The sequence below is a fragment of the Sphaeramia orbicularis genome, chromosome 18 (genome assembly GCF_902148855.1).
Source record: "Sphaeramia orbicularis chromosome 18, fSphaOr1.1, whole genome shotgun sequence".
Taxonomy (NCBI): Eukaryota; Metazoa; Chordata; class Actinopteri; order Kurtiformes; family Apogonidae; genus Sphaeramia; species Sphaeramia orbicularis.
The window spans coordinates 24,490,503-24,518,116 of record NC_043974.1 but is presented as its reverse complement, the minus strand read 5'-3'; the positions used below and the strand labels follow the sequence as shown (position 1 = coordinate 24,518,116).

The 27,614-nt window shown below is 39.0% G+C and overlaps 1 protein-coding gene across 2 annotated transcripts; it reads left to right on the top strand.

The window, feature by feature from the left end:
- Positions 1-5,942: 5,942 nt before the first annotated feature.
- On the top strand, positions 5,943-24,882 carry rcor2 (REST corepressor 2). 2 transcript variants are annotated; one of them, XM_030162716.1, is made up of 14 exons: positions 5,943-6,081; positions 11,246-11,371; positions 14,281-14,337; positions 15,512-15,592; positions 15,756-15,808; positions 17,029-17,190; positions 17,274-17,398; positions 18,281-18,347; positions 18,463-18,702; positions 19,279-19,356; positions 19,653-19,710; positions 21,893-21,960; positions 22,589-22,747; positions 23,209-24,882. In XM_030162716.1, the coding sequence occupies exons 2-14, from the start codon at positions 11,248-11,250 to the stop codon at positions 23,554-23,556; spliced, it is 1,620 nt and encodes a 539-aa protein (XP_030018576.1). In that variant the 5' UTR covers positions 5,943-6,081; positions 11,246-11,247; the 3' UTR covers positions 23,557-24,882. The 2 variants fall into 2 exon arrangements, with proteins under 2 accessions (XP_030018576.1, XP_030018574.1); XM_030162714.1 differs by lacking the exon at positions 5,943-6,081 and adding an exon at positions 6,262-6,520.
- The last annotated feature ends 2,732 nt before the right edge of the window (positions 24,883-27,614 follow it).

Here is a 27,614-nt window from a genome sequence, read left to right as displayed (position 1 = left end):
AGTGGGATAAAAGATTGCCATAAATACAAGCCATAGCCATTTTTCATAATGCAAATGAAGGCCTCCCTCTCTCTCACAACCACACACACATCCACATCTCCAGCTCGCAGATGGCGCTAAACCCCACCCACATCCTTTTGTCCTCAGGGAATCTGTCTCTCGGCGGTCCCTGTTGGAAAACTATTTATTACATATGTCAGTAGGGGGCGCGATGAGGCTAGATAGATAGATAGATAGATAGATAGATAGATAGATAGATAGATAGATAGATAGATAGATAGATAGATAGATAGATAGATAGATAGATAGATAGATAGATAGATAGATAGATAGATAGATAGATAGATAGATGCAGTGTAGCGAGAGAGGAGAATGGTTGATGGTGGCTAAGAGTGAGAATGCTGAGGCCTCTTCCACACTGAGCCCTGCAGCATAGAGTTACATCACATAGACTGAGCATGCACGAGCCACATGCATGAGCACGGCTACACTGACAACAGAAAATCATTGTAGACTCTTCCCAAAGGAAGTCCTTTGTCTGTGTGGTATTTTTGATAAATCAGATTCAAAGTACTGTAAATTAGAGCCTTTATTTGTATCTTGTATGTTTCATATTTGAAGCACAGTTAATCACTCTGTCTTTAACCACCACTAAGTCTATAAAAATACTTTTATAATTTTAATGGAGGGTTTTAAATTTTACCACCCTAACAGGACTTCAAAAATAGTAAGCTCATAGGCGTAGACACAGGGATGGGTCTTCTGATACTTGCAAAATATGAGTATGAATCATGATCTTACCATGAATGTTACTGAGTCTTCCCATGTTGTAACATATGTGTGGGGTTTATTGAACTTCAATATCAAGTTGGCCAAAAAGAAAAAGTATGTGCCACATAATCCTAGGAATTTAACACAGTGTATAATGTTAATAAACATATACATATAATTAGTGCATTGACCCGTGGGGAACCATGGGTTCTAGATCCTCTGACACAGTTCATTCCTTTACTTTCTTGATAAATTCCACTGGTATTTTCGGTTGAATAACCTCTCAGCTGGCATGTCTGTTTCTGCACATGAAATTTGACACCATGGCAGTGTGGCCCTATTGTATATATCTGTTTTAGGTAACCCACTTTAATGATGATTCTATGATTCTGGGCATAGCAATGTGATTGTAAGGTTATTGTATTCCAAAATTACAAATAACTCCCAACATATTGGGCCTATCAACTTGCCGTTTTCCCTAGTCTCTTCCTTGACCAAAAATACACAAGTATACCAAACTGCAGCAGTCAGCTCTTTCTGGATTTTGTGTGATGCCCGAGACACACAGACAGAGTCCACTTCCCTTTTATAATATAGGATACTTTGAGGAGTAAACTAGTTCCTTTCAGATTCCACTAAGACACCGGTTTATATTGGCATCAAGAAAACTAAGGCTGGACTCAGCATTAATAGGATGTTGTACACCAGAAATTATAGTGGTTAGTGGCTAATCTTATATCCTGACTACAGGCAGAGGGATGCCTCCATGGCTCTGTCTTGTTTCCCAAGTTCTTGACTGACAGGCTTCACTGTAAAAATACCAGATCATAGGGGGCAGATACAATCCGACTGAAGTGAATCAGTCTCAAAATGACTTAGAGGTGAGTTACATCACCATTATTTATCACATTACACACCAGCATGATTTATAAGCAGAAGTTTCAAAAGGGCTGTCCTTGGCCTCTAATATAGGAGGTAAATCTATTCAAATAGGTGACGTCTACTCATATGCTTATTTTTTTATTTCTCTACTTCTTAAAAATGGCAAAGCATCATGATTGAATTTGCAATTTACCTCTAATTTATGAGCAAATTTGTGCATAAATAACCATTTTAAAGCAATTTCTGCATAACCTGATTTATTTAGGCTACTTTTACTTTCATTTTGACTTTTACTCAATCAAGAAAGACTCTGTTGAGGTTAAAAATGTCTCATACTTGAATGTTCTGGCAAAGATAGGCAGCCACACATTCATGCAAAAACCATAAAAATATACACTATACAAGTAATACACACACTGTAAAAAAAAATTGTAATTTAACAGAATTTTCACAGTTTACTTTACAGATTTTTCTGTATTTTTAAGATAGAGGAAAATATCAATGAAATTACAAAAATAGACTGTGATTTTACATGTCAAATGTAAAATAACATGAAAAAACTGTAACTGTGAATAACCAAAAAATTTCAATTTTTTAAAAGAATTTTTTTCTTTTTTCACAGAAAAATACAGTTAAAATATATTGGCAAATGTATCATAATTTCACAAATATTTATTTTCAATTTATGAGATTAAACTGTTAATTTAAAGTTTAATAATGTAAAAAAAAAAATTATACGGGATAAAATTACTGATAATTAACCGTAAAAGAAGTATTTGTTCTGTAAATTTAACAAGACTTGTTTGTTAATTGACAAATATCTTGTGTAATTACGGGAGGTTTCACAACAAAAATGTTGAATAAATGTATTTTTGTGAATGTATAACATATGTAAGCATTGATAAACTGCCAAAATACAGTTTTTTATCAGTGGATTGTACAGCTTAGTCTCATTGAAAATTATATATATATATATATATATATATATATATATATATATATATATATATATATATATATATATATACACACACACACACACACACACATGTTTATTTATTTATTTATAGGTAATTTGATTCTTTTAATACATGAAAATATTCTTTATTAAACATTAAAAAGTTAAAAAAAATATGCAAAATGTCATGTAAAGTTATGGGTAAAAAAAATGTGTTTTAATTACGGAAAATTACTGTATTTTTATGAAATGGTTATTTTCCGTTATTTAACAGTATTTTTTAGGCACCCCTGCTCCCGGAATAATACCATTTTTTACAGGGTTTTTTTTTTTTTTTTTTTTTACAGTGCAGGATAATAATGCACAAGATAAAGAGACATGAAATAAAAACATCATAAGCAGGTCTTCATCCGAATCATCACCATTAAGTCCATCTGGAGTCTGTGGTGGCATCAAACCTGCCTGATGTTTGTGAAAGTAACTGAGCCATGTTGTTGAACCTACTAGTATGACATACAGAGGAGTGGCCACAGTTGGAAAAACTGTTTCCTACACTTTAGTTATTCAGAGAATTTTTGCACCTGCAGAAAACACAATGCTGATGCCAAGGTGACTTTGGTGCATACCCTCTACAGGTGATCTGATCATTCTGAACTGTCTCTGAATGTGAATGTGAATGGTCGTCTGTCTGTACATGTCAGGGAACATGGGTGTGCCCTGCCTTCACCCAGTGTCAGGGAACATGGGTGTGTCCAGCCTTCACCCAGTGTCAGGGAACATGGGTGTGTCCAGCCTTCACCCAGTGTCAGACAGGATCGACTTCAGCCCCTCTCCTGCAAGGGATGAAGTGGTTATAGGAACTGAATGAAGTGTAAACTTTATTGAGAGCAGTTACTCCTAGAAAAAGTGGACCATATTCATTGTTTTTTGTTTTTAAGGTAATCAGATGCCTTAAGGCAGGAGTGGCCAACCCTGGTCCTGGAGAACCACAATCCTGCATGTTTTAGATGTATCCCTCTTCCAACACCCTGATTCAAATGATAAGCCTATCATCAAGCTCTGCAAAAGCCTGATAACAACCGTCAGGTGTACTAGAAGAGGGAAACATCTAAAACATCCAGGATAGTGGCTCTCCAGGACCAAGGTTGGCCACCCCCGCCTTAAGACAATTTAATTACTTAATATAGCAAAATTAATTCCACAAAAATTGTAGACAAATTGGTAAAACCCTGAGTTATATTTACTAAATATTTCTCCAAAATTATTTATTTTATTTAGAATTTAGATTTTTAAGGTCCTGGGTGATAGCTTGTAAAAGTGATTGAATAATTTTAGAACATTTTAATTTCTAATATTTTTTGATACTTTTGTCAGTTAAGGGTTCAAGATTATGAACAAATCACATATTTGAGTTCTTATTGCATTTTAAACAAGGTTTGTGTAATCAATAATAAGTCCTATTTATTGACTAATTATAAGTTTATTTCTACCCAATAACATCTTGTTGCTGACAAGAGCTACATAAATGGCATAAAGATCTTAAAATAAACTCCTTGAGGTTATAATATTACATTTTTATTCTTCTTAAGTTGATTGATATGTTTCATTCAATTCAATTTGTTAAAACTGCCTTGAGACTTCCATTAAGTAATGTTGCTTTTATTTGCTAAGTATTGATTCAGACTAGGGTCAGTACAAAAAGTCATAATGCTAAAGCTACCATAGAGAGCAAATCAGCAAAATAAGAACAATAAGACAATGAGTGAGTACAGGAAGAGTTCATTCTATGGAATCTGGTTCTGTAGCATCCATCTCTGGAGATAACAGACAAACTAAGAGAATTCAGATGGAGGGAGGAAGGGAGGGATGGATGGATGGATGGAGGGGATGGGAGTCAGGGTGAGTTATAAGGGAGACTTATGTCGAGGAAATGAGGACGTGAGGGAGGGAGACATTCACCTCGACAAAAGTGAGAAGAGCAGACAGACAGGCAGAGAGAAGGAAGAAGACAGGTGGAGAGAGAGGAGAGTGGGGGCAGTGGAAACAAGAGTGAGCTAAAGAGAGAGTGGGAGGGACACTCACTTGCAAAAGATCTAAGACAAGCCGAGCGAGAAGGGAGAGAGAAAGAGGAGGAAGTGAGGAATGGAGAGGAGTAGAAGGAGGATGAGATGGGTAGGATGGAGAGAGGAGGGAATCAGAGAGGTAAAGGAAGGGAGGGAGGGAGGAGGAAAAGATGGAGTAGTTGTTCATTAGTGTGTTAGGAGGACTGAGCGACTGTGGAATGGTGAGTTTCATGGACACTGACTAATGAGAGGAGAGGAGGGAAGGAGGCGAGGAGGAGGAGGTGGCAGGGGTAAATATGAGACCACAGAGGGGAGAGGAGGGAGGAGGAAGAGCAAAAAGGGGGGAGGAAGGAGTCAGACATGGGGGCTGGAGGTGAGCAGAGTGAAACTGCTTTCACTGTAGGGGGAGGATGGGGGGAGGGGAAGAATTTGCACGTACACACACACACACACACAATGTTGGAATAGAAAGCGACGTGAAAGAGAGGGAGGGAGGGGATGGGAGGAGAGAGTGGGAGGTCAGCTGAGGGAGGAAGAAGAAGATGAAGAGGAAGAAGGAAGGAAGGGAAGGAATGAGGAAAGACAGGAGAGGAGTCATCACTGGTAAGAGGAAGTGGGGGTAGTGTGGAAGAGCAGAGGAGGCAAGGAGGGTGTTAAGGGAGGAAATAGAGAGGAGAAAGGGAGAAAAGTGGAGAAATGAAATGAGGATACAAAGGGTAATTGGGGCAGATATTTAGGAGGTGTAAGGGGAAAAGAGAGAAGTAGAAGAAAGGAAGGTGGTACTAGAGAGAAAGTAGAGGAGGGAGGCAGCATACTGTATGTAACAGGCTGTTACATGCCAGCCTGCACTTCTTCCTCTTCTTGTGAAGGTAACAGCAGGTTGTGTGGCATTATGTTTAGTGCAACCATCAGGTATGAGGTTTCTTGCTACAGTAACATCAGTAAAACAAACGTTCTTCTACTTACACACATGCACCTGTGCAACTCACAAACCCAGGTAGTAGGTCTTAGAACTGTTCTCTAGATTAGATAATAATATTATAAAAGACAAGTGCAATGTGTCTCACTGTTCATGTGAGTCATTGTCAGTTCGTGGACAAAGTCACGAACACACTCACTCTGTAACACACACGCACACACATGCACGGTTCAATTGTACCCCACTCTCCTGCCCTTTTCTCCACCATGCATACATCTGTGCAAGTCTGGACAGCCAGCCTCAGCACAGAGATGCTCGGCTAACGGATCCCTCCGCCGACACACTGCCGAGTAGTCCCTAATTTATGGGATTGTGATAGATGGCAGATTAAGAGTCTGTTATTAGCACTGTTTGTCTTTCCTTATATGATTTTATTTGCTGTTTGAATTAGATTTACCACGAACGACAACTACAGCGTGGATTTACAGGTGAGTGGCAAACTGCAACCTGGTTCTTACTAGACCCCATCAGTAAATTCTAATGGCAAAAACATGCTGTGACTTTCATAATTAGACACTGAGCGGCACAAAAGAGGAAATGATGAGTACGTGTAATAGTTTGGGAGGTCTACTTCTTGCCAATCCAACCAGAGTGGGCTGGTCGGGAGAGGCATCGGGGCGGATGTCCACGGTACTTTTGTCGGGGTGTTGTCCGTCCCCCCGGCACACTCACACTCACGGCTGCCTCCATCTATCCATGCAGAGAAGCTCACTTCATTGTACTGACTCTGCTCATCAATTAGGCTAGAATTAAGCTCTTTTAGATGCAATAATTATCTTCTAGGGCTTGGAAGAGGAGTGTTGACCTCGGGCAGCGACGCGGATAAGTTTTGAGGACGGAAAAGCGAAGCGAAAGAGAGAGACTCAGGTACGGTGCAACTGTTATCTCGACTTTCAACTATTAACGTTACTAATGTAACGCAAGGGTACTACTAGCCGCAAGCTAACTGCTAATGTTAGCATCCCAACGAACAACTAGGTTTGACTAGGGGTTGTACTTTGTTGAGTGGATGTGGGCCGGTTTTATTGTTCAGCATGCACAAATTACCCCGGCCGTTCAGTCTGTGAGTATTTCCAGCTAAATGTCCCGAAACAGACCGCCAACTTGAGTTAATATGACCTAGAGAGCGTGTTAAAACTCAGCAGCAGCAGCAGACAGTAGCGGTAGTAGTAGTTACAGAATGTAAGCGTGGGCAAAACAATGGGACTTCAAAGTCTGACACATCAGCCAGATGTCTGCTCAAGAAAACTGATAAAATATTGATTTGGACAGCTCGGATAAATCAGACTGTAAATCAAGCAACTCTTATTATTATTATTTTTTAATATAATATATTAATTCATACGCTCAACCAATTTTAACACACTTTAAAATGTAACTCCCAGAATTAAAATTTTAAAAATGTAATCATAATACATCCTGTAAAGTTGTATTTGAAGTGTATTTAGACTTACTGATGACATTGTATGACACAACCTAGACCTATTACTCATTTTAGGAGCATCATCGTCAATGTTATTTGTCATAATGATGAATAAGAGTGAATCAGACTACTCATTTAAGCATTTATTACATAGAAATAAATAATATATGCGTGATTTTAACCCAGTTGACTGTAGTAGGGATTATCTTTGTATACAATAAGACACAACTCATCGTCGGGTTTTCAAGTGTATTGAGTTAAACAACAACAACAACAAAAAGTTGTGTATGTTTTCCATATGTTTTATGAGAAGCTGTGAACATGAATCACCCCCGTGAAGGATTGTTCAACAATATGTGCATCTAAAAGAAAACTAAAAGTAGACCCTGCCTCCTCGTTGTGTTAAATGTTTTAGCTTGTAGTAGCTGATAAGATGATTATTGTTGGAGTGATCGAGGCTACCGACGCCGTGTCCCAGCCGAGGCTACCACCACCCCCTTAAACTCTCCGTGAAAGTCAACCAGGCAGAAATACACCGTTTACACTCACTGCAACACGGGATTTGTCGAATTTAAACGCATCATAACCTATTTCGATAGACTTAGATGGGTTTAGTTTGGGATGATGTGAGTTTGTAGTGAAGTTTTTGTGGGGCAGCTGTTAGTTGCGGGGGCCACCGGGATCACCGACAGACAAAGACCCCAGAGAGCCTCAAACACTTGTATTGTCTACTAGAGTTTGGTAGAAATGAATTAATCTCTCGGGTTTTAAAGATTGCCCCTCACCCCGCCTAAAGGCATATCTGATCATGTTTAATCTGGCGAATACGAGCCAATCGGTGATGTTAAAACTCTGCTTTGTCCTGGTAGCCCTTAAAGTCGTGAAACTGGTTTTCTGATGGATGTTAGAGCTGCTCCTGCTTCGAGCCGCGCGTCCTTATCTGACCGTCTAGTCTTTTGGCTCAGAGATCCAGAGAGAGAGAGAGAGAGAAAGAGAAAGAGAGGCAGAGGAAGAACACTAGGATTGGCTGCGGTTTAACCCCGCATGGCTATGGATGATGGTTAATATGAGAGGCCACTTCACGCAGTTAAGATGATGCCACTTGGCGGCTGTTGTGCATTTGCTTAGATGGAGGGTTTTCACTGGCTTCTAAAGTGGCATTGTGATGGACTTCTAACCTTTTGTTTAGAGCAAAATAGTACATTTAAGATGATACCTGTGTATTTTACACTGTGTAAGATACTTATATTTTCACATTTAGATGATGTAAAGCTTCGAATGAGATTTCACATGCCAGTGTTATAGTATGTGAAATTTAATATACAGTACTGGCACCCTTCTAATTTTAACCCATAAAGACCCAGTGTTACTTTTTTGGCAGTTCCCAAATGAATTTTTCTCTGTATTTAAGCTTTTTTTTTTTTTTTTAGCAATTTATCACCATTTATTATAATATCATCCTCTGTATTTTGCATTTCTTCAATAACAATCAGGTATTTTCCCATATTTAATTCCCTGATCCTGTAGATCACAGGTGTCAAACATGTGGCCTGGGGGCCAAATCCGACCTGCCAAAGGCTGGCCCAAGGGATGAATTTGTGAAATACAAAAATTACACTAAGATTTTAACAATCATTTTACTTCAGGTTCCACATTCAGACCAATTCAGTCTCATAATAACCTATAAATACTCACAGCTCCAAATTTTTCTCTTTGTAAATGTAAATGTTTTCATGTATTTGGACTAAAACAAAGTATAATTTTGCAAAAAATCTGAATAACCTGAACAAATATGAACAACCTGAAATGTCTTAAGAGAAGTATATGCAATTTTAACAATATTCCACCTGTTACAAAATGTTTTATGTATTTGTAGATCCACTGTGATCTGTAAGTTATAATGTGCATGTGTAAACAATAAAATGAAGCATAATATTGTTAAAATTACACATTTCAGTTTGTTTATGTTATTCACATTGTTTGAAAGGATAGTTTGTAGATGTAAACATTTTCATAATGTAATTTTACTTCTTTCACTGAAAAACACAGAGAAAAGTTTGGAGTTGACATTATTTATGTATTATTATGATATTATTTTAGTGGTCTGGCCCACTTAAGATCAAATTTAGCTGATTGTGGCCCCTGAACTAAAATGAGTTTGCTGTAGATGTTCATAAAAGCTCAGATTAAAGTTAATTGTCATAATATCAGAGACATAGAAAAATGAAGAAAATGTGACTTTTTCAACTAAATTTATCATTAACTGAACATAAACCAAGTGTGTCCATCCACTGTCATTTATCAAATTCCATGGGTTTTACTGGTGAATCAATGTTGTAGAAGATGACAGTGTTTCTGCGTTCACTACGGAGCCTCTGAACGTCCAAATGGGTCATATGTGATGACCGTGAAAAGATGACAAACTGCATTTTAGATTATTTTGGTCGCCAGTGGTTGTTTGGTTCTTTATGGGTTAAACAATTTCAAATATTATGAAATAGTTGTGGAAAAATCTTTTTTTATGTTTCAAACGGTGTGGCTGCATCAGACAGACACAAACAAATGCAATTGATTTATTTTTTTTTGTTTGTTGGTAAGAAGAAAAAATAAAGTAAATTCTTGACAGTTTCAACATGCCATGTCCTGGATGTATTCACTGAAACATCCAGTTTTAATCCTGACAGAACAGTGCACAGGCAGCAGGAAGCATGTTGGTTTGGAGAATGGAACAATACTTGGCAGAGTTCAGTGACTTAATATATCACAAATGCAAGGGGTGTCCAAAAACTTTTTCCACCACTGTACATAGCAAGGTATTTATATTATATTATTTAAAATTCTGTCTTTACACACACAACTAGTTAAATAGTGGAAAAAATAAGTATGAATTAATGTCAACAGCCAAGACAGTGAAAGTAGTTTTGAGAGGTGAAGACAGCTGATATCAACCCAAGAAATGGAAATTTACTCTCCTTGAGTTTATTAAAAAATGAGAAAAAAAATAAAGAAATAAAATGGAGATCTAAATCAATGAAATAAATAGCCTACGTACATACATGAAACTGAATGAATGAACATCAACCTCAGAATAATCAAACCTGGATCTGAACAAAAATGTAGCTCATAATACATGTTATTTTCTTGATTTTAGTCATTATTTTCCAGTTATGTAGGCTAATATTAGCCATTGGCCAAAATCAGAGTGAAATTCTGCCAATATGGACAGTTTGTAGACAATTTGTGAAATGTCCAGTTGGAGCAGACTTATCAGCCTATCTCTAATTTTGCTAGTCTGAGTGGCTGCACTCAGGCTGTTGCTTGCTCTGATTTGATATTTGAAGATCAGGGTTTTTCCCACTATTATAAGTCTTAGGGATATCATGTATTGTAAGTTGAAGAAATTGAAATATTCTTAAGATTTCCCCACTACTTTCTGGAGAGAAAAGATGTTGTATGAGGCTGAATAGACAAGAAAATAAGAAAACCTTTTTAAAAGTGAGGATTGTCGTGAAATTATTTCTGAAATTTAAATCGTGTGTTGACTTCATGAGATTAGTTTCACATTTCTTTGTATTTTCATCATTACAAAATTTCTTTGAACTAATAATGTAATGTAAATTCAAAATTATGTTAAAATACTTAATTTTTTTGTCAAATAACAAAAAAATCCTAAATGCTCCACAAACTTAGGGAAAACCTTGGAAATATTCATATTTTCTGTGTTGAAACTAACAACTGTTTTCATAACTGTGTGTTGTGTGGATGATTTAATCAAGTGATTTATTTTTTGGCGCATTTGGTGGTTAGCCATTATGGTTTGGTGCTTGAAGTGCTTGGTTACTGGCTGATACTGAGGTCTTGATGAGTGATGATTAACAGAAGGGAACTGCTGACTCAACCGGTGTTTGGAAAATAAATGCAGCTCAAGGGATGACAATGGAGAAGCTTCCAAAGTAGCAGCATAAGGTGCCATTTAACTTTACGGGCGTGAATTAGGTTTTATTGGCTTTCAAGTGAAAAGAAATCGCAGCCAACTCTGTAATGAAAGACTTTTTAGTTTTATAGGAGGCTGAATAATTTTTGTGACGGATTAAACAGTGGTGGTAAAACAGGTTTGTATGAGCAGTGAATTACTGTATACTTAGGGTGTGTGTGTATGTGTGTTGAAGCCATGCCTTCAGTGATGGAGCGCTCAGGGGCCGGGGTCCTGTCCAGGAGCAGAGCCAAGACGGTAACCAACGGCAACAGTCAACCACACTCTGAAGAGGAGAGCAGCGATGAAGAGCACGCTCACGGTAACCACACACATTAAACTAAAAGTATTATCTCTGATTCCATCTGAGATGACTTCTCCTGCTCCTTCTGGGGTTAATTCAACATGTAGGCGTGATGTCTGGAGCACCTGTAAAGTGTACATTTACATCCATCAACTGCTCTGGTTGGATTTTTTTTTATTTTTTTTGCATTGCTGCAGTGCTTCTCCAGTCGCTGTGCACCACTCTCTGCTGTCATCCCCCCCTTCCTCCTCCACCCGCCTCCCACAATCCTCCAACCCTGTCATCCTCAGCCAGCATACATCTTCTCTACCTCCCTTCTCTCCTTCACCCTCTGACTTGCTGTTGATCTCTCATTTTCAGATCATTATTCTACTCTGCAAATAGATGTGAGGCATAGTTGTAGAGCAATTATACTGGAACTGTGAGGACTTAATCAAAAGGCCCATGTGGTATATAGGTCACATTTTCCACAGCATTTTAGACAATAGTGGACTGCAACTAGCAGTTATTTTCATTGTTGATTATTCTTTTGATTCTTTTCTTAAATGACTGATCAGTTGTTTGGTCAATAAAATATCTGGTAACGGTGAAAAAATGTTATCAGTGTTACTACTATGTCTTGTTTGGTCAGTATCACACGGATATTCAGTTTACGGTTATAAATGGATGAAGAAAACAGGGAGTATTAAAATTTAAGAGACTGGAGTCTGAACATTTAGATTTGCTCCCTGTAAAAAGTTACTTCATCCTTTACTGCAGCCACAGTCTTCATTTAAAAAAAATCCTAAGCTGATTAATAAAATCCTGAAATCAGAGTTTTTTCCAAGTAAACTTGGAACACTATTACTCGTGTGTGACCTTGCGACTGCTATAACTATTTTGGGATAAATTACTAATGTGAACATAAACATTGTTAATAATGCCCAGATTCGAGAGCTCCTACAATTTACAGCATTTCATGTAAACACAAGTGGTATTGTAACTAAAATATCCCTAATTGAATCAATGTCGAATCAAAACACATAGTGAATTGGGACTTGATGAACTGGAGTTGAATCAGTTCAGTTAATCAGTGCTGATGTCTAGGTCTAGCAGTGAGGGGCTGATTAAAATGCCTAGGTCAGAGGGTTTTTATAACAAGTAGTGCAGCCACAACCTTCATCTGCTTCTTGCCATTCGTCTTCAGTGTTTTAGTTGGGGAAGAACATGGCTTTCTTTCTCTTTATATTACATTTTAATAAGTAATGGTTAATCACAAGTCCCTTTGAGGAGACCTATCATACAAAGTGATCTCAGATGAACTCTGATAGGACATAACTGTTCAGAATCTACTTCTTCTGTGATGACATAGACTAATCAACAACACTGAACTCAACTCATCTCCTTGCTTTGAAACAGTGTGAATGTAAATGTAATCAAGTAGACTTTTTTTGTTCTTTGAGAAAATGTGTAAATCTACTCAAGCCCTCAGACACCCTCCATCTGGACTTAGACAGAATACACTTCCTGTGTGGTAATTGCTTCAATGGCCCTGTTCAGACAAGGCATTAACATGAATCCCTGGATATCAAAATACAAGCTGTAAGTGTGTGTTCAGGCATTAGAATCCGTCTTCACATGTGTCCTAAATGACTGCATTTCACTTCCTTGCTCTACTTTATATGCAAATAAACAAGCTCATCTATAGCCTAAAACACAGACCTTTTTTTTCAAATTTAGACAAGACATAACTTTTAAGGAAGTGTTTTCAGTCAGCACACCTTAAATGTCAGTGTGACAACTTTGATGAGCATTTAATGTGTTGTGTTGGCTCTATTAGACAACCTCTGCCTTAGTTTTGATTGAATATTTAAGTATTTACAATATATTCATCAATTTCTACGGGATTATACAAACTGCAGATATTGTGTTTCCCCATGGAAGGAAAAAAAATGTTGTTGCAGTGCACTCAGGCAGCACTATACATATGGAACACTTGTAATACAACCACCATGCATCTTTAAAACACTGCAGTTGGTGTGCTGACTTCTGCAGACGATGCATTTGTGTTGCTAAGATAATGTGGACATACAAATCCCAGAACACCTCCTCAGTGATCTGATCTCAGTGTGTGAGTATTTGATTGGATCACTGTGGACAATTGTTAGTTAGCCTCGCATGGCCTCTTCCTGGGCCTACATAAAATACACCACGTACTGCTTTGATGTTTCTTATCCATTTCAGAAGGTTAACTTGGCTCAGTCCAGTCCTTTTGTTCATGTTATTTCCTGTGAACCTGCATATACTGTATTTATTTCTAGAAAGAGAACCTTATTACTTTGTTATGAACCTCTTTCTCTACTGCACAGCCACAATTTGGACCTGAACAAATGTTCTGTTACACAGTCATCTTTGTTCCGTCTTCTATAGTCTCCTCTTTTCTCCATCCTTTTCTCTTTTCTTATCCCTTCCTGCCCGTCTCCACCCATTCCCTAGCATCTTCTCCAGTTTCTTTCAAGCTGCTCTCTCCTCCCTTCCTGAGCTCCATCCCTAAGGAAACAGTAATCTGTCTCTTCCTCCTTCTGGCCTGCCTCCCTGCTTCTCTCCTAGTCTCTCTTCACTCCTTGCTTTCAGCTCTCTCTCCATCTATTCTCCCTCACTGGCTTTAATACTAATAAGTTAATGCCTGCCATCAACTGTCGCCTTTCCCTCTCTCTTTTCCCCATTTGTGTGTGGCTGCATTTTCATTACCTGATGTGAATTACAGCCGAAAAAGAAAAATTCCTGCATTATCACGTCCCTTACACCGTATAGTTTTTCCATTCAGCAATTCTTGTTGTCTCATTGTAAAGCCATTGTGATCACTTTTATTTAAATGGTTAATTAAAATGAATCTGTTTTGGAGATGGGAGTAATAACTAATTTGTTGGTGTTTTCTCTCTGTGCAGACAGTATGATCAGAGTGGGAGGAGACTACCAGGCGCAGATCCCCGAGTTCAAACCAGGTAAAGAGATGTAGAGGAAAGCATGACAGTAAAAGAGGAGACAGGGACGAATAAAAAGGAAGATGGATAGAGAGGGAGGTCGAAAGTCAAGGCAGAGAAGGAGTTACAGAGGTGAGGAGGAATGTGGAGGATGCAGAAATGGAGCAAGGAGAGGAATGCAGATAAGGATGAAGGTTAAATGACGTTTAGCACCAAGAAAAAGGCTAGAGGGGGAGAATGAGACCGCACACAGTTTGAATAGACAGATTGCAGATGGGCGAGGTGTCTGTATGTTACTAAACACTCAAAGCTAAAGGTTTTTTCTCTTTTTTGTGTGGTTTCCATATTTTCAGGAAATTTAACATTGTTTAAATAAAATAAGCCTCAATACCTTTTTTACTGTTGGGATGTAGAGGCGGAGAGGCTGTACATCAATTAAAAAATGCAACAAGATGTTAAAGATGGATGTGAGATTGTACCAGTGAGAGGAGGAGCAGGCGAAGCAGCCTCTCTTCTAGCATCTGGATTCTGTCAGTGCGCAGGTGTTAAATCCCCCGAAGAGTCCATCAGCTGGGATGTCACTCCTCGTTTTTCTTCCTAATGAAGAGGAAACTAAAGATGGAGCTCGGAGGGGACAATAGAAAGAAAGAGCAAAAGACAATATGCAAAGGACGAGGGGGGAAAGGGGATAATTAGAGATTTGATTAATAAACAGTCAAAGAGGGAAAGAGTGAGCGTTTCCACATGTTCTTAGAAAAGAATCCAATTATCTGAATTTTTGGTCCTAAAATGCCTCAAATATGATTTGGATACGTCTTAGGTGGATAATATTACTTAATTATACTAGTCCATGAACGTCTGCATTGCTTTTAAGTATATTTTCGGTGGAAATGTGTATTGATTGCACCGTAACAGAACTACAAAACCAAATCAACAAAGACCAACAAGCACTGCTGTAAAACGTGCAGGAAACACCTTCCATCATATAGTGTAGTTGTGGATTCACATGAGGAGCACCAGCAAAGTCCAGCCCTGATGTGCCCCACTCAAAACAACTAGGTCTCAGAATGCATTTATAATGGTCTTAAAAGGCATAAAAAATTGAAACCCACTGAAGAAGTGGAGAGAGGGGGTGGCATGGTGGAGAAATGGAGGGATTTTTGACGTTTGACCTATATGTCTGTTTCGGTTCCAGACAGTCCAACCCGCTACAGTGAAAAGGACCAGAGGAGCATGCTGGTCTGGTGTCCCAATAGTCAGCTCTCTGATGCAATGTGTAAGTTCTACACACTCCACACTTCCCATTCTGTGGTTCAGGCAAAACAACTTGACCTTTACTGTAACTGTTTTATGTCCTTGCCTTGTCCTGTGTCTGTATCAGTTCAGCCTCACATTCCTGAATTCTAAACATGATTTCCTTGTCTGCTTTCCTTCTGCAGTGGACGAGTACATCCTGATGGCGAAAGAGAAACATGGATACAACATGGAGCAGGTACAGCAAGCTGATACACTACATCCCATTTATCACAATTGCCCTTTTTTTTTTTTTTTTTTTGCTCATTGGTCGATGTGCCATGAGCTGCTGTGAAGGTGCTGTGTCCGTCATCTTCATTAGCAATTTCTTCCAACATCTTCTCTGACAAAACTACTGGTCGGATTCATTTCAAATGTTGTATGTAGCTTCCTTAGGACAGTGTCTACAAAGTTTGTTCACAGTTTTGAGAAATTTAGATTGTGTAATTTTTGCAGAATTTTTGAAATATTAAAAGTTTGCCTTTACTTATAATGAACCATATTTTGATGGCTTATAATAAGGAAATGGTTGGCGATATCAATATAGTTACTGTTGAGCACTGATAGGAACTCGTATATGGACTTTCATTTGGTACCATGACATTTGACCTTGAAGGGTCAAAGTCAAGGTCATCAAGATTTGAACAATATGCACTGTACAACTAACTGTGTCTGAGTGTCTTTGTGGACTTCACAAACAAATGCATTTTGCCTGAAATGGACTTCAACCCAGTCAACCATAGTACTACAGATGTGCTATTGTATATCTTAAATTTAAACATTTAAATAGCTTACTATTTCATCAAAGTGTTTGAGGCTAGTTCATGTACATCATGTCATCATCATCCCCCTCATCATTAATCATTATAATAATAATAACAATAATAGTATAGTAAGAATAAATTCATTAATAAATTAAATAAGTTATGTGACCCTACCTGCTGTTGATTTATTCTTTATTGTTACAGCAGTTAACAGCAAGTTTTCAGATAATGCAACCTTCCATATTTGAATAGCAGTCAGTATATATATATATATATATATATATATATATATATATATATATATATATATATATATATATACATACACACACACACACACACACTTGTCTCTCACTAATCCTTCCACTTCCAGTCTGATTGGGGTCCTGTTGATTTCTCAGTTAATTTGTTGAATTAGCCTCCAGTGAAAGTACCACCCACTTCTATAGGGTGATTGATCTCCTGCATCAAGACCACAAGACTCTAACATAGCTGCAGAACCTGACAACTTCACAAATTCAAGTTATTGATTCTTGATAGAACATGCCTGTGAGATACAGGGTCTTTGGTCCTTTTTTTTTAAATACTTTTGTTACTCTCATTCCATTTGTTTTTCTCTCCCCTCATTTGCTTCTCTACTTTGATTTCCTATCAGGCCCTGGGCATGTTATTGTGGCACAAACACGACGTGGAGCGTTCCCTAGCTGACCTGGCCAACTTCACCCCCTTCCCAGATGAGTGGACAGTAGAGGACAAAGTTCTGTTTGAGCAGGCCTTCAGTTTCCACGGCAAGAGCTTCCACCGCATCCAGCAGATGGTGAGAGGCCTAGAGAAACACTAACACCCTTGAGAAAATGTGAAATGCTAGAATTTGGTGTTAAAATTTCTGTGTGTGTTAAGCTTCCTGACAAGCTGATCTCCAGCCTGGTGAAGTACTACTACAGCTGGAAGAAGACCAGGACCAGGACCTCGGTCATGGACCGGCAGGCCAGGAGGCTGGTCAGCAAGAGAGAGAAAGATGACAGGTGAGGCCATGAAACTCTCAAGGGATATTTCCCAGTTATTTAATTTTGACTTTTTGTTTCAGTGTTGGAATTGGTCTGTTTTTATATAAAAGTATTAATCAGTGGTGGAAAATATTAGAAAGAAGTAATAATGTAATACAGCTCTATTAGGAAATGTCCTCAATGAACAACTATCCACAAAAGACAACTATGCTGACGACAGCTGTGTGTCAGAGTGTTTCTAGACATTGAGATAATTGGACAAAGAAGAAAACTGAGATATATCTTTTTCTCTCAGGTAAAGTGTGTCATAAACACACAATACAATTTCAGTTGGTAATTAGTTTTACAGTGTATCGCTTTTATTTTCGTATCAGAAAAATGTTTTCATGTTTAGTTTTTGTTAACAGTAACAGGAGTTTCTCTACTATGATTACATTTTTGCACAACTCCTAAGCAGAAGAAACAGAAGCTATTCCTTCCCTGGAAATAGGCGTCTTAACTCTGGGTTGTGGGTATTTCACTGTGTGCGGACTGATTTGTTTCAAATTTCTTTGAGCTATTTTCTAAATATTACAGTAATGCAGGGTTTTTTGTGTGATACCAAAAAAAAAGACCATCTCAGCCACTGATGCAGAAACTGGGAAAACCCTGGATGATAACCTTGGACTGGGCAGAAAGGACTCATTAAGTTTTCATTTGACATTTGGAAAACTCGCTTGTTAAGTGACACTCAATAAATATTCTTGGAAACAAGAATCTCATAAATGTGAATGAGATTCATTTGATGATTTCTTGGATTGTCTTTTTCAGCCGGCACACTGAAGCACTACAGAAATAACCTTTGAAGAAAGAAAGACGTCTGGGACAGACTTTGACCATTTCCATCTTTTGTTCTTGTAGTAATGATGAGCTGGAAGAGGGAGACCCTGGCAGTGACAGCGACTTTGAGATCGACGCCAAGAAAGAGGTACAGATTCTGAAACTGATTTGTTTGTTTGAGTTACCTTTTGATCAACTTAGTGGTGGAATGTCTCCTCGTGATGCTCTTTATTAATACACGTGTGGTGGCTCGGTCCATATAGGCAGTGAAACAGAACCCTAACAGCGCCAACTCTGACAAGGCCATTCCTGGTCGCTCTGGGCCAGTGAAGAAGGAGAACATTGGGGCTCAATACCGCCATCACCCGCTCAGAGCCCGCCGCAGGCCTCCAAAGGGCATGCACCTGGAACAGGGTGATATCATGTCCCTGTCGGCTTCCCATGATGCCGGAGTGCTAACTATACGACAGTTGGACACACAGCTGGTGTCACTTAAGAGACAGGTACGTATGTACTTAAAGAAGCCATAAGTGACATGTTCCTCAAAGTGAAGTAAACATATAAGCAATTTAAATATAAACAAAATGAACTTAAATGAGAATAAGCAAAATGTCATTGATGGATAAAAAAATCTTCCTGCAGTTCCCAAATTCTTCACTCTCAGTAAAAATATGCTACATAATACAGTCTTTGTAGGTGTATGATAAAGGCCCACATGAAATGGTAGCAATGATGTGATGCAGTCAGATAAAAAAAAAAAAAAAGTCAGGGTTTCAGAAATAAATTAAACTCAGTGTCTGTGATGTCATACTGAAAAAGAGGACCAACCTTAACATTAAGCTGACAGTGGTGAGAATTATAACCATCATCTGTAACAAAATGTGAAAAATGCACATACAAAATGTCACCTAACCCAAAGTGACAGGAAAACTGGGCATCCTTCTATAATGCACAAGTTTTAATTCTGATGCTGCCCAAGTTTCTAAATCCTCCATATGTGCTTTGCAAATGATAGTTAATCTTAATAGTAAACCTAAAGAATAACAGTGATCTTGATTCCTTTCCACTGTTTCTTTCAGGTTCAGAGCATTAAACAGAACAACAGCAGTTTGAAACACACCCTCACCGAGGGACTCGACACTTTCAGACCATCTGAGGTAGGTATTTTTTGTCAGCTTCATCCTCCTTTCTTTTATATTCTACATCTGTCCTATTTGTTTTTTCTCTTTCCTTCTGTTCTCCATCTTTGATCTTTCTTCACTCTATCCTCTTCCTCTTTCCTCCACCCTCTGTGCCCCGTCCCCAACTCCCCCCAGAAGTTATTTCACCCCTTGCGGGACTGAGATTAGTTTTAATCTGCTCTTTGCTCTCACGCTGTCGTTTTTGCCCCTCTTTCCAGCCTTTTTTTTTCAACCCACCGACCTTCCCTCACACTCTAATCTTTGTCTCTCAGCCTGCCCCTAAAATGAACTCTCGTTGGACCACAGAGGAGCAGCTCCTGGCAGTGCAGGGTGAGTAAAGATGGCAGCCTCCTCTTCCTCTGTTCCTACAGAGTCACCACACCTCGCCTCTCTGGCTTTGCCGCATTCCCAACCAGATGCCAGGCTGTTAGACACATTCATATTCATGTTTTACACGCACAGAATCTGCTCATAACCCATGTGTCGTGCTGGACAGGCTGTTGACAAGTGTTGAGTTTGGAGATAAGACAGAACTTCACTCATCCTCAGAGACATTCCAGGTGTTAATGAGAAATTACATCATGAGGATAAACGCAAACAATAGATAAATATATTTGCCAGTGCTTATTTTGGCACAATAACACTTCAGTTGATTAAATCTCATGCATATAATTGTAATAAATTATTTGTCTGTGACTGTTTTCACCGATCAGTCCTAACATCAAGGATGACTGATGAAGTGGTAATAGTGTTGATGATCTCATTACAATGGCACCTTTCAGTGGGTGGTGTATATTAAGAATCAAGTGGACATTTAGTGGTCAAAGTCGATGCTTGATTATCTTGAGATCCATTTGTCCTTTTGGTACAAACAGCTGCAGGCCTGTAGTTTTGGAGACTCACATGTGAACAGGTAATCTACACTATGACCACTTCACGCCTCAGTGATCATAATCTTACAGGTGATCTGTCTTTGTTCCACTATAAGCCTAATAGCTTATTTATACACATACCTCTAACCTAAATATACGAAGCCTGTAACTAAATATACAATGACATGACTGAAGTGATGTGTCTCAGAAGGAAGAGAATGCAACAAGACATTAAAAAGCATTAGTCAAATCTCAAACAGTGAACAATGACATAGAAATAGGGATAAAATGTGATGGTTCACACAAATAATTGTCATCAGGTGATTATGTAGTTATGACAGGACCTTGTGCCAAGTACAAGTTGCATTTAGCAGAAAGTAAGAGATCAGATGTACTCGATTTACAGGGTTACCGCAGAGTCTTAAAAGTCTTGAATTTACAAATCTGCATTTAATACCTTAAAAAAGTCTTTAAAAGGTATTAAATTTGATGTGGTAGGTCTTAAGTGATGTTGCCATAAATTTATTTGCTAGATTGTGTTTAAATGTGTCTATTAATGTCCAAGATGAAAATAAAGTAACGCTAGTCTGCTCAGTTCCACCCAACTATTTATATTGAAATTAGGAACCAGTTATTGCTAACTTTACCGCCCAGGCATTGGAGTAAATAAATACATTTTCCTAAATCTTAGGAGTCATGAATTTTTGCCAGTACGGCCATGAAATGGGCATTAAATTCTGTTCTAAGTAGTCTTAAAAAGGTCTTAAATTTAACTTGTAGAAACCTGTAGGAACCCTGTATTTAATCCTCTATGGTAAATTAGGAAAATTAAAATAATCAAAGGTAGAAAAATTGTTCTATTGATATTGATCCTGTATCGTGCCATATTGAAAAGTCAAATTCCACATGGTATTGATATTATTATTCTCAGCATCTCCCCTTCCTATAGAAATAGGAAATTCACAGGTTAGGGACCACTGGTTGAATATAGAGACACATGATGTATCAGCTTATCGATACTGGACTTGACCACCGACACCGGCAGCAGATGACTTGTGTTGTAATGAATTTAATGTATATTTATTCATCTGAATTAGTTTGATTCCGTTTATGCTCATTCAAAGTAAGTACTAGAGTTGAGTTTTTAAATAACTTAACACTAAAATGGCAAAACAAAACAAAATCTTATTGTTATTACCTTTCTGTCATATAAATGTTGGCCCCGTATTTTACATTTGGTGCAACGGGAGGAGAAATTCCTTGTGTTGTTTTGTAGTGCAAATCAGTTGCCTACTGAATGCTGTAAACTGAGAATATAAGACTGTGGTTTTGTGTTGTCACATCACATCTTAAACGTAGTAGTGTAGCATTCCTTTATGCACCCACTAGTGGCGGCTGATTGATATGTGTGTTACCAACATGGCACGTCTGCAAAAGAGCAGGTGCACCTAGCTGGCTGACCCCACAGGAAGGTTAACTCCCAGCACATGCATCACATTCCACTCGTCTCTCACTGCCTCTTTTGTCCAACAGACGTAGACAGCACCCTGTTTTTCTGCGGCCCTGAGATGGCAGTCGCTGCTGACTGATGTATAGACACAGTAATAATCACTGCTTTTTCCTCCCCGTCTCCTCTGCAGCTATCCGTCGCTATGGTAAAGACTTTGCAGCCATCGCTGAGGTAATCGGGACCAAGACGCCTGCGCAGGTGAGTGCCATCCTCTGAAGAGTTAAACAGACCTTCTGTTGTCCTTTACACATTCTGAACACCACTGGGTTAAAACCGCTGCTGCTAACCTCTAATGACAGGTTTGTGTGTCGTCGGTATTGATGGAAGTTCCCAAAATTTGCCACAAACTTGCACTCATAGATGCAAGTCAAAGGTCAATACAGCTACAATTAGGAATAGAAAATGGTATAACAGAGGTTACTTCCTCACTGCAAAAACATCAGACTCAATTGAACCCATTCTCACTAAAACACACCTCTTTTTTTTTGGATAAATGTTTAGACAGACATGAATGTAAACTGCCCTTCATCTTGAAGTATTGACAGAGGGATGCAACCTTTACTAACCTCACATTTCTCAACCTTGAATTAAAATGCTTAAGAATCCAACTGTAACACATCTATTATTTACCCGTCCTCCTCACCTCCTATCCTGACTCTCCATCCTCCACTTTAATCTCTCTGAGCTGCTCATCAGATTTTCAGCCCTCCTCCAGTTTCTCCTCCACGGGAAAAACTACAATCACATTTCTCCTCTACCCTCCAAAGTCCTTGAATGCAACAAAACCCTCTGCCCTCCCTCGTTTCATCTTCTTGTCTCCGTTCAGGTCAGTTCGTTCTTCGTGACCTACCGGCGCCGCTTCAACCTGGACGAGGTGCTGAGGGAGTGGGCGGCCGAGCAGGTGACCACCAGCCGCGACCAGAGAGACCCCCGGAGGAGCGAGGACATCGGAGCAGCAGCAGATGGAGCCGCTGAGGAGGACGAGGTGAGGGGGTGGAGACGGCATATTTATCCTTGTCTTTCCACTTCTCATTGCGAAGTTTAGGAGTATTTTATTAGTTTTTAGTTTCAGGTAGGCTGAAGGAACTGGCCTCTTTAAATACAATCAGTCATTTTAAATGAATGGGAAAAGGATAAATTTGGATAAGGATGTTTTTCTAACTGACTGAATCGGGTTCTACTTTGAGATACTTTTGAGGAACATTGTTATACTTTTAGTACCTTTTAAAATAATGGTGGTGTTTTATATGTATGTTCTCATTTTAGTGTTTTATGTATATTTTTAGTGTGGATGTATGGCTGTGTTTCCTATTATGTTTGACACCCTTGATCTAAACAATCAGATATATGGGCTGCTGGTTTCTTTATGTTGAGTTTGACTGTAGATGTTTTCAAAGACGTGCACTAGACCTTGTTCTTCATCTCCTCATCCGTCTCTGTCTCCAGGTCAAAATGGAGGACTCTCCGTCGGACGCTGCCAGTGGCTCCTCTCCCCCCTCCTCCACTCAGACTCCCTCTTCCCTCTCTCAGCCTCCTCCTCTCCTGCGTCCGGCCCCTCCCTCCGCTCCCCCCAGCCTCCTCCGTCAGCCACCTCCTCTCCAGACCCGACCGCTCCAGAACCGCACGCCCCACAACCACCCGCCGCCCCCGCTCATCCGACCCGCCGTCACCTCTTCTTCCTCCTCTTCCGGAGGCTCTGGCCTCAGGGCTTCTCCCCCCAGCTCCTCCACTGCTGCGACCCAGATGCCTCCATCGCTGGTGGGGCTCAAAGTGGAGCCAGCCAACTCGCACTGACACACAACACACACACTTATAAGCAAAGGAATAGAAACACACACATATTAGCATACAGATAAACACACATGCACCATACGTTCTCTTTTCTCAGAGAAAACCCCATCTCCGTCACTCCCATCGCCCCTAGCCTTCCTCTCTGGGACCAGTATGCATCACATGATGAGTCCCAGATCCAATCAGCACGCTCAGGTCCCGAGGTGACATCACTGCTCTTAAAAATGCGGCCGCCACTTCACCCGCAACACAGCAGGCCTACTTAAAGACCCTTTATTGTACTAACAAACACCTACCTCCAGATTTTAGTCTCCTGGGCAAAAAAAAAAAAAAAAAAAAAAAGAACCTGTTTATCATATTCTGTGCCATGACTTTTTTTTTTTGAAGAGGCAAAATATGTGACAATTTACCATGTAATCTGTGCCTGTGTGCATGTGTCTGGATAGAAAAAGATGACCGAAAGTGACAAGTTGACACAACAGAAGGCCGACAATGATTGTTCTGATGCATCATGAGAGGAAATTCACAGGACCAGCTTTCTTCAGCCTTCTTGTAATTGCTGATGATTTTGAGTTTACGATACTTCCAGTCATTTTGAGCCATTAAACATCAAACTAAGAACATTTTCACACCATGGTTTATAGTTTCATTAATTTACATTATATCTGGTTATTTTCAGTCACACTGAGAATTTTGAAAGCAAAATAAATTTCCAGGATTTATGCACATCCTCAACATATACTGTGTTTCTAATATCAGTGTTGGCTCATTTTATGCCACTTCCGTCTTCCATTCACTCTGATGTGAAAGTAGACCATGTTTTTTTTGGTCTGCACTTTTGTTAGGTGTGAAAAGTTTTAATCAAGACCAAAAAATTCTAATACATTTAAGAGCAGACATGAAGAAATCATATGGTTAACGGAGTTGTCTCAACATAGTCTATTTTATTGTTGCATATATTGCCTCCATTCAATAAAACATGGAATAATGGCATAAAATATGATGAAAGCAGGTTACTTAATCTTTCTCCCGGGAGTATAGTTCTTTAGTGAACACACACACACACACACATAAAACCTACACTACCTATACTCACCCCCTCCGTGAAAATGGAAAAAAAAAAAAAAAAAGACACTGGATCATCAAGCTGTTGATAAATGCCATGACCACAGAGAGCAAAACCCACTTGCTCATCTCCATGGCAACTACTGAACATCTGGATTGCGGAGGAGTGCTGTCGAACACACACACTATATATAAGTATATATATGTTCTTATGCTCTGTAGGTTCCACTGGGCAGGTATCAAGTTGTCCAAACAGCTTTGAGGGCAAACAAAAATCAGTTCCTGAGAGTCCTGTAGATTAGAAAATCAAATGGTTGGAGACAGTGTGAAGAAATGTCTCTAATGTTTGAACTTTGCTTTAAGACTCGGACTCTCAAAAAGGTACTTTTGCAAAGAAAAGAATGAGTTCTGGGTTTACCGTCGCAGCTTGTAATGACTGAGGCTGTGGAGATGAAAGTCCTGCTGTCAGGGTCTCACAGCCATGTGTTACTAGTATTAACTGGAGTGGTGTTTTCTTTTTTGACTAGACTTATAAAGGTGAACCTTAGTTAGGCAGGTAGTGATGTAAGTAGATTAGATAATGCATACGTTATGATTACTGGCTGAGCTCTAAGGAGACAGGCCATTTAACACAGACTGTGTTACGTCTAAAGACACCGGCCATGTTTCGGTTTCACTGGATCAGTGAAGTCCCACTGCTTTATGTCGATTTGTTTGGAGGAATACTCGACTCAACACTGGCCTCCGTGGATAGATTATTTTTGTGAACCTGGTTTACTGACATACAGATAGATGTACACTGAAAAGAAAATGTTCTGCCAAAGTGAGTTCTTTATTTAAAAGCACAGTTACACATGAGTCAGTTTACATGCACAGTTCTGTTTTTGCCCTTATTCTGAAAAGAAATAGTCTCAAACAGCTAATAAAGTGAATGTTCCACTAATATTTCTGTTTTTAGGGTATAATACAATTTCTTCCGTGTGAATTCTGCAACCAAAACATCTTGAGAAAGCCAGGTTTTGAGTATCCAATAACCTGTTGATATCCTCTTTCATTTTATGGAAAAGTCAGTGTTTCTGTTGTGGGTTTGTCAGTCTATGTAAACATGGACCATGTGTCAAACTGCGAATGAGACACATTATGAATGTGGTCATCAAATCCTCATGAAATGTGAATATCAACTAATCCTACATGTCTTAGATGGAAAAAGGCCCAAGTTGGACTATCTAAACGGCATGTTTAAATGACACCCGTCAGAGTATCTGTGGAATATTACTGTGCATGTAAACGGACTTGTGTCTCCAGATTCAGATCTACGGTGTTGGAGTTCCTCACACTAGCACTGGTCGGTTGATGCATTTAACTCACACGTCCTCAGAGGGGAACGCAAAGGGCATCTAAACGAAGTATCCTCCTGTTGATGTAAGTTGAAGAAATGCTGCATTTTGCTGCTCACTCTGCCACAGTGCAGTTTGTCTCCTGCCTCAGATGTTCTTCTAGTTCAAGTCTGTCTGTGCGTTGAATGATTCCTAATGCGGTGATAAGAGGCAGCGTCATGAACAAACACACGACTGAATATTTTATGTGATTTCTTTTGGGTTGAATGTTTCTCACCTGTGTTCCGCCGCCTTCTTGGTGTGAAGTTGACATCACATCTCTTGTTCGTGAGACCTTCAGTGTCCAGTTGAACTGGTGGAAATCTAAGCATCTGTCACGTTTGGCTTTAAAGTGGCTCTGCCTTTTGACTTTGCTCAGAAAAGTGACTTGTTTTCTTAACTTTGTTCCTTCCTCCAAAAACTGCTTGTGTGTTAACTGTATGTGAGAAGTTGTTTACATCGTGGAAAACTGAATTGTTTGAGGTTTTTTGTTTTTTTTTTTTAGAATAAAGAAATGACCAAATAGTGTAGCACCTGTCATATTTTAAAGCTTTTCATCCACCATCTGTCCAGTTTGGATTATTTTTATATCATCCTAAACCGGTGTTAGACTCACGTACACATACATCATCCAGATCTTTTCAAAACACCATCTGTTTAGTCCCAACAGGTTCGGCCACCTGCAGATCCAACATTCCTGAGCAGGGCCGAGCATTTCAACGGGCATTCCCAGGACAGAAAACTAATCAGCTTTAATAACAAAAGACTTTTAACTGATGTGGAGAGTAACTGAGAACAAGCAAAACAGGACTACAAATGTTTTCACATTCAGGTGTTAAAGGTTTCGATCGATAAACATGATTACCCCACCCCCCAAAGGGGAGGCAAGGGGTATTGGTTTTGATTTGGTTTGTTTAACACTCCAGCAGCAAAACTATTGGTTGAATTCATGCCAAATTGGGTTTATAGATTGCCAGTGATCCAGAATTGATCTCATTACATTTTGGGAAAAATAGGTCAAAGTTCAAAATTTTTATGAATTTTTACCCCCCACACCCCCCATTTACTTATAATGGGTGAAATTTCAAATGTCTATAGCAGCAAAACTACTGGTTGAATTCATACTAAATTGGGTTTATAGATTGCCAGTGACCCAGGATAGATGCAACTACATTTTGGGAAAAGTAGGTCAAAGTCCCAATTTTTATGAATTTTTTAAACCCTAATCCTTTCTCTTTTTTCTCTCCCATTTACTTATAATGGGCAAAATTTAAAATGTCTACAAAAACATAAATTTTGTTTCAATTTACTTCAAACTTGGCACATATATAGAGGCAAATGGTATGCTGACATCAGCACAGGCATAGACATGATGACATCAGCTGGATCGATGCCAAAATAGACAACAATACATGCAAGGGGCAGGGTTTGTTGTGCCTGGCACCGCTTGTTGGTTAAATTAGGGATCAAGAATTAATGTTTCTAATCTTTATGAGTTAACACTTAAAGACTTGGAATTACTTTTGTGGCAACTTCCAAATGAATTTTCTCTACCTTTAACCTTTCCTAAGTGATTTGTCCTTTGCATTTTGTATTATTCAGTAAAAATCAAGTATTTTT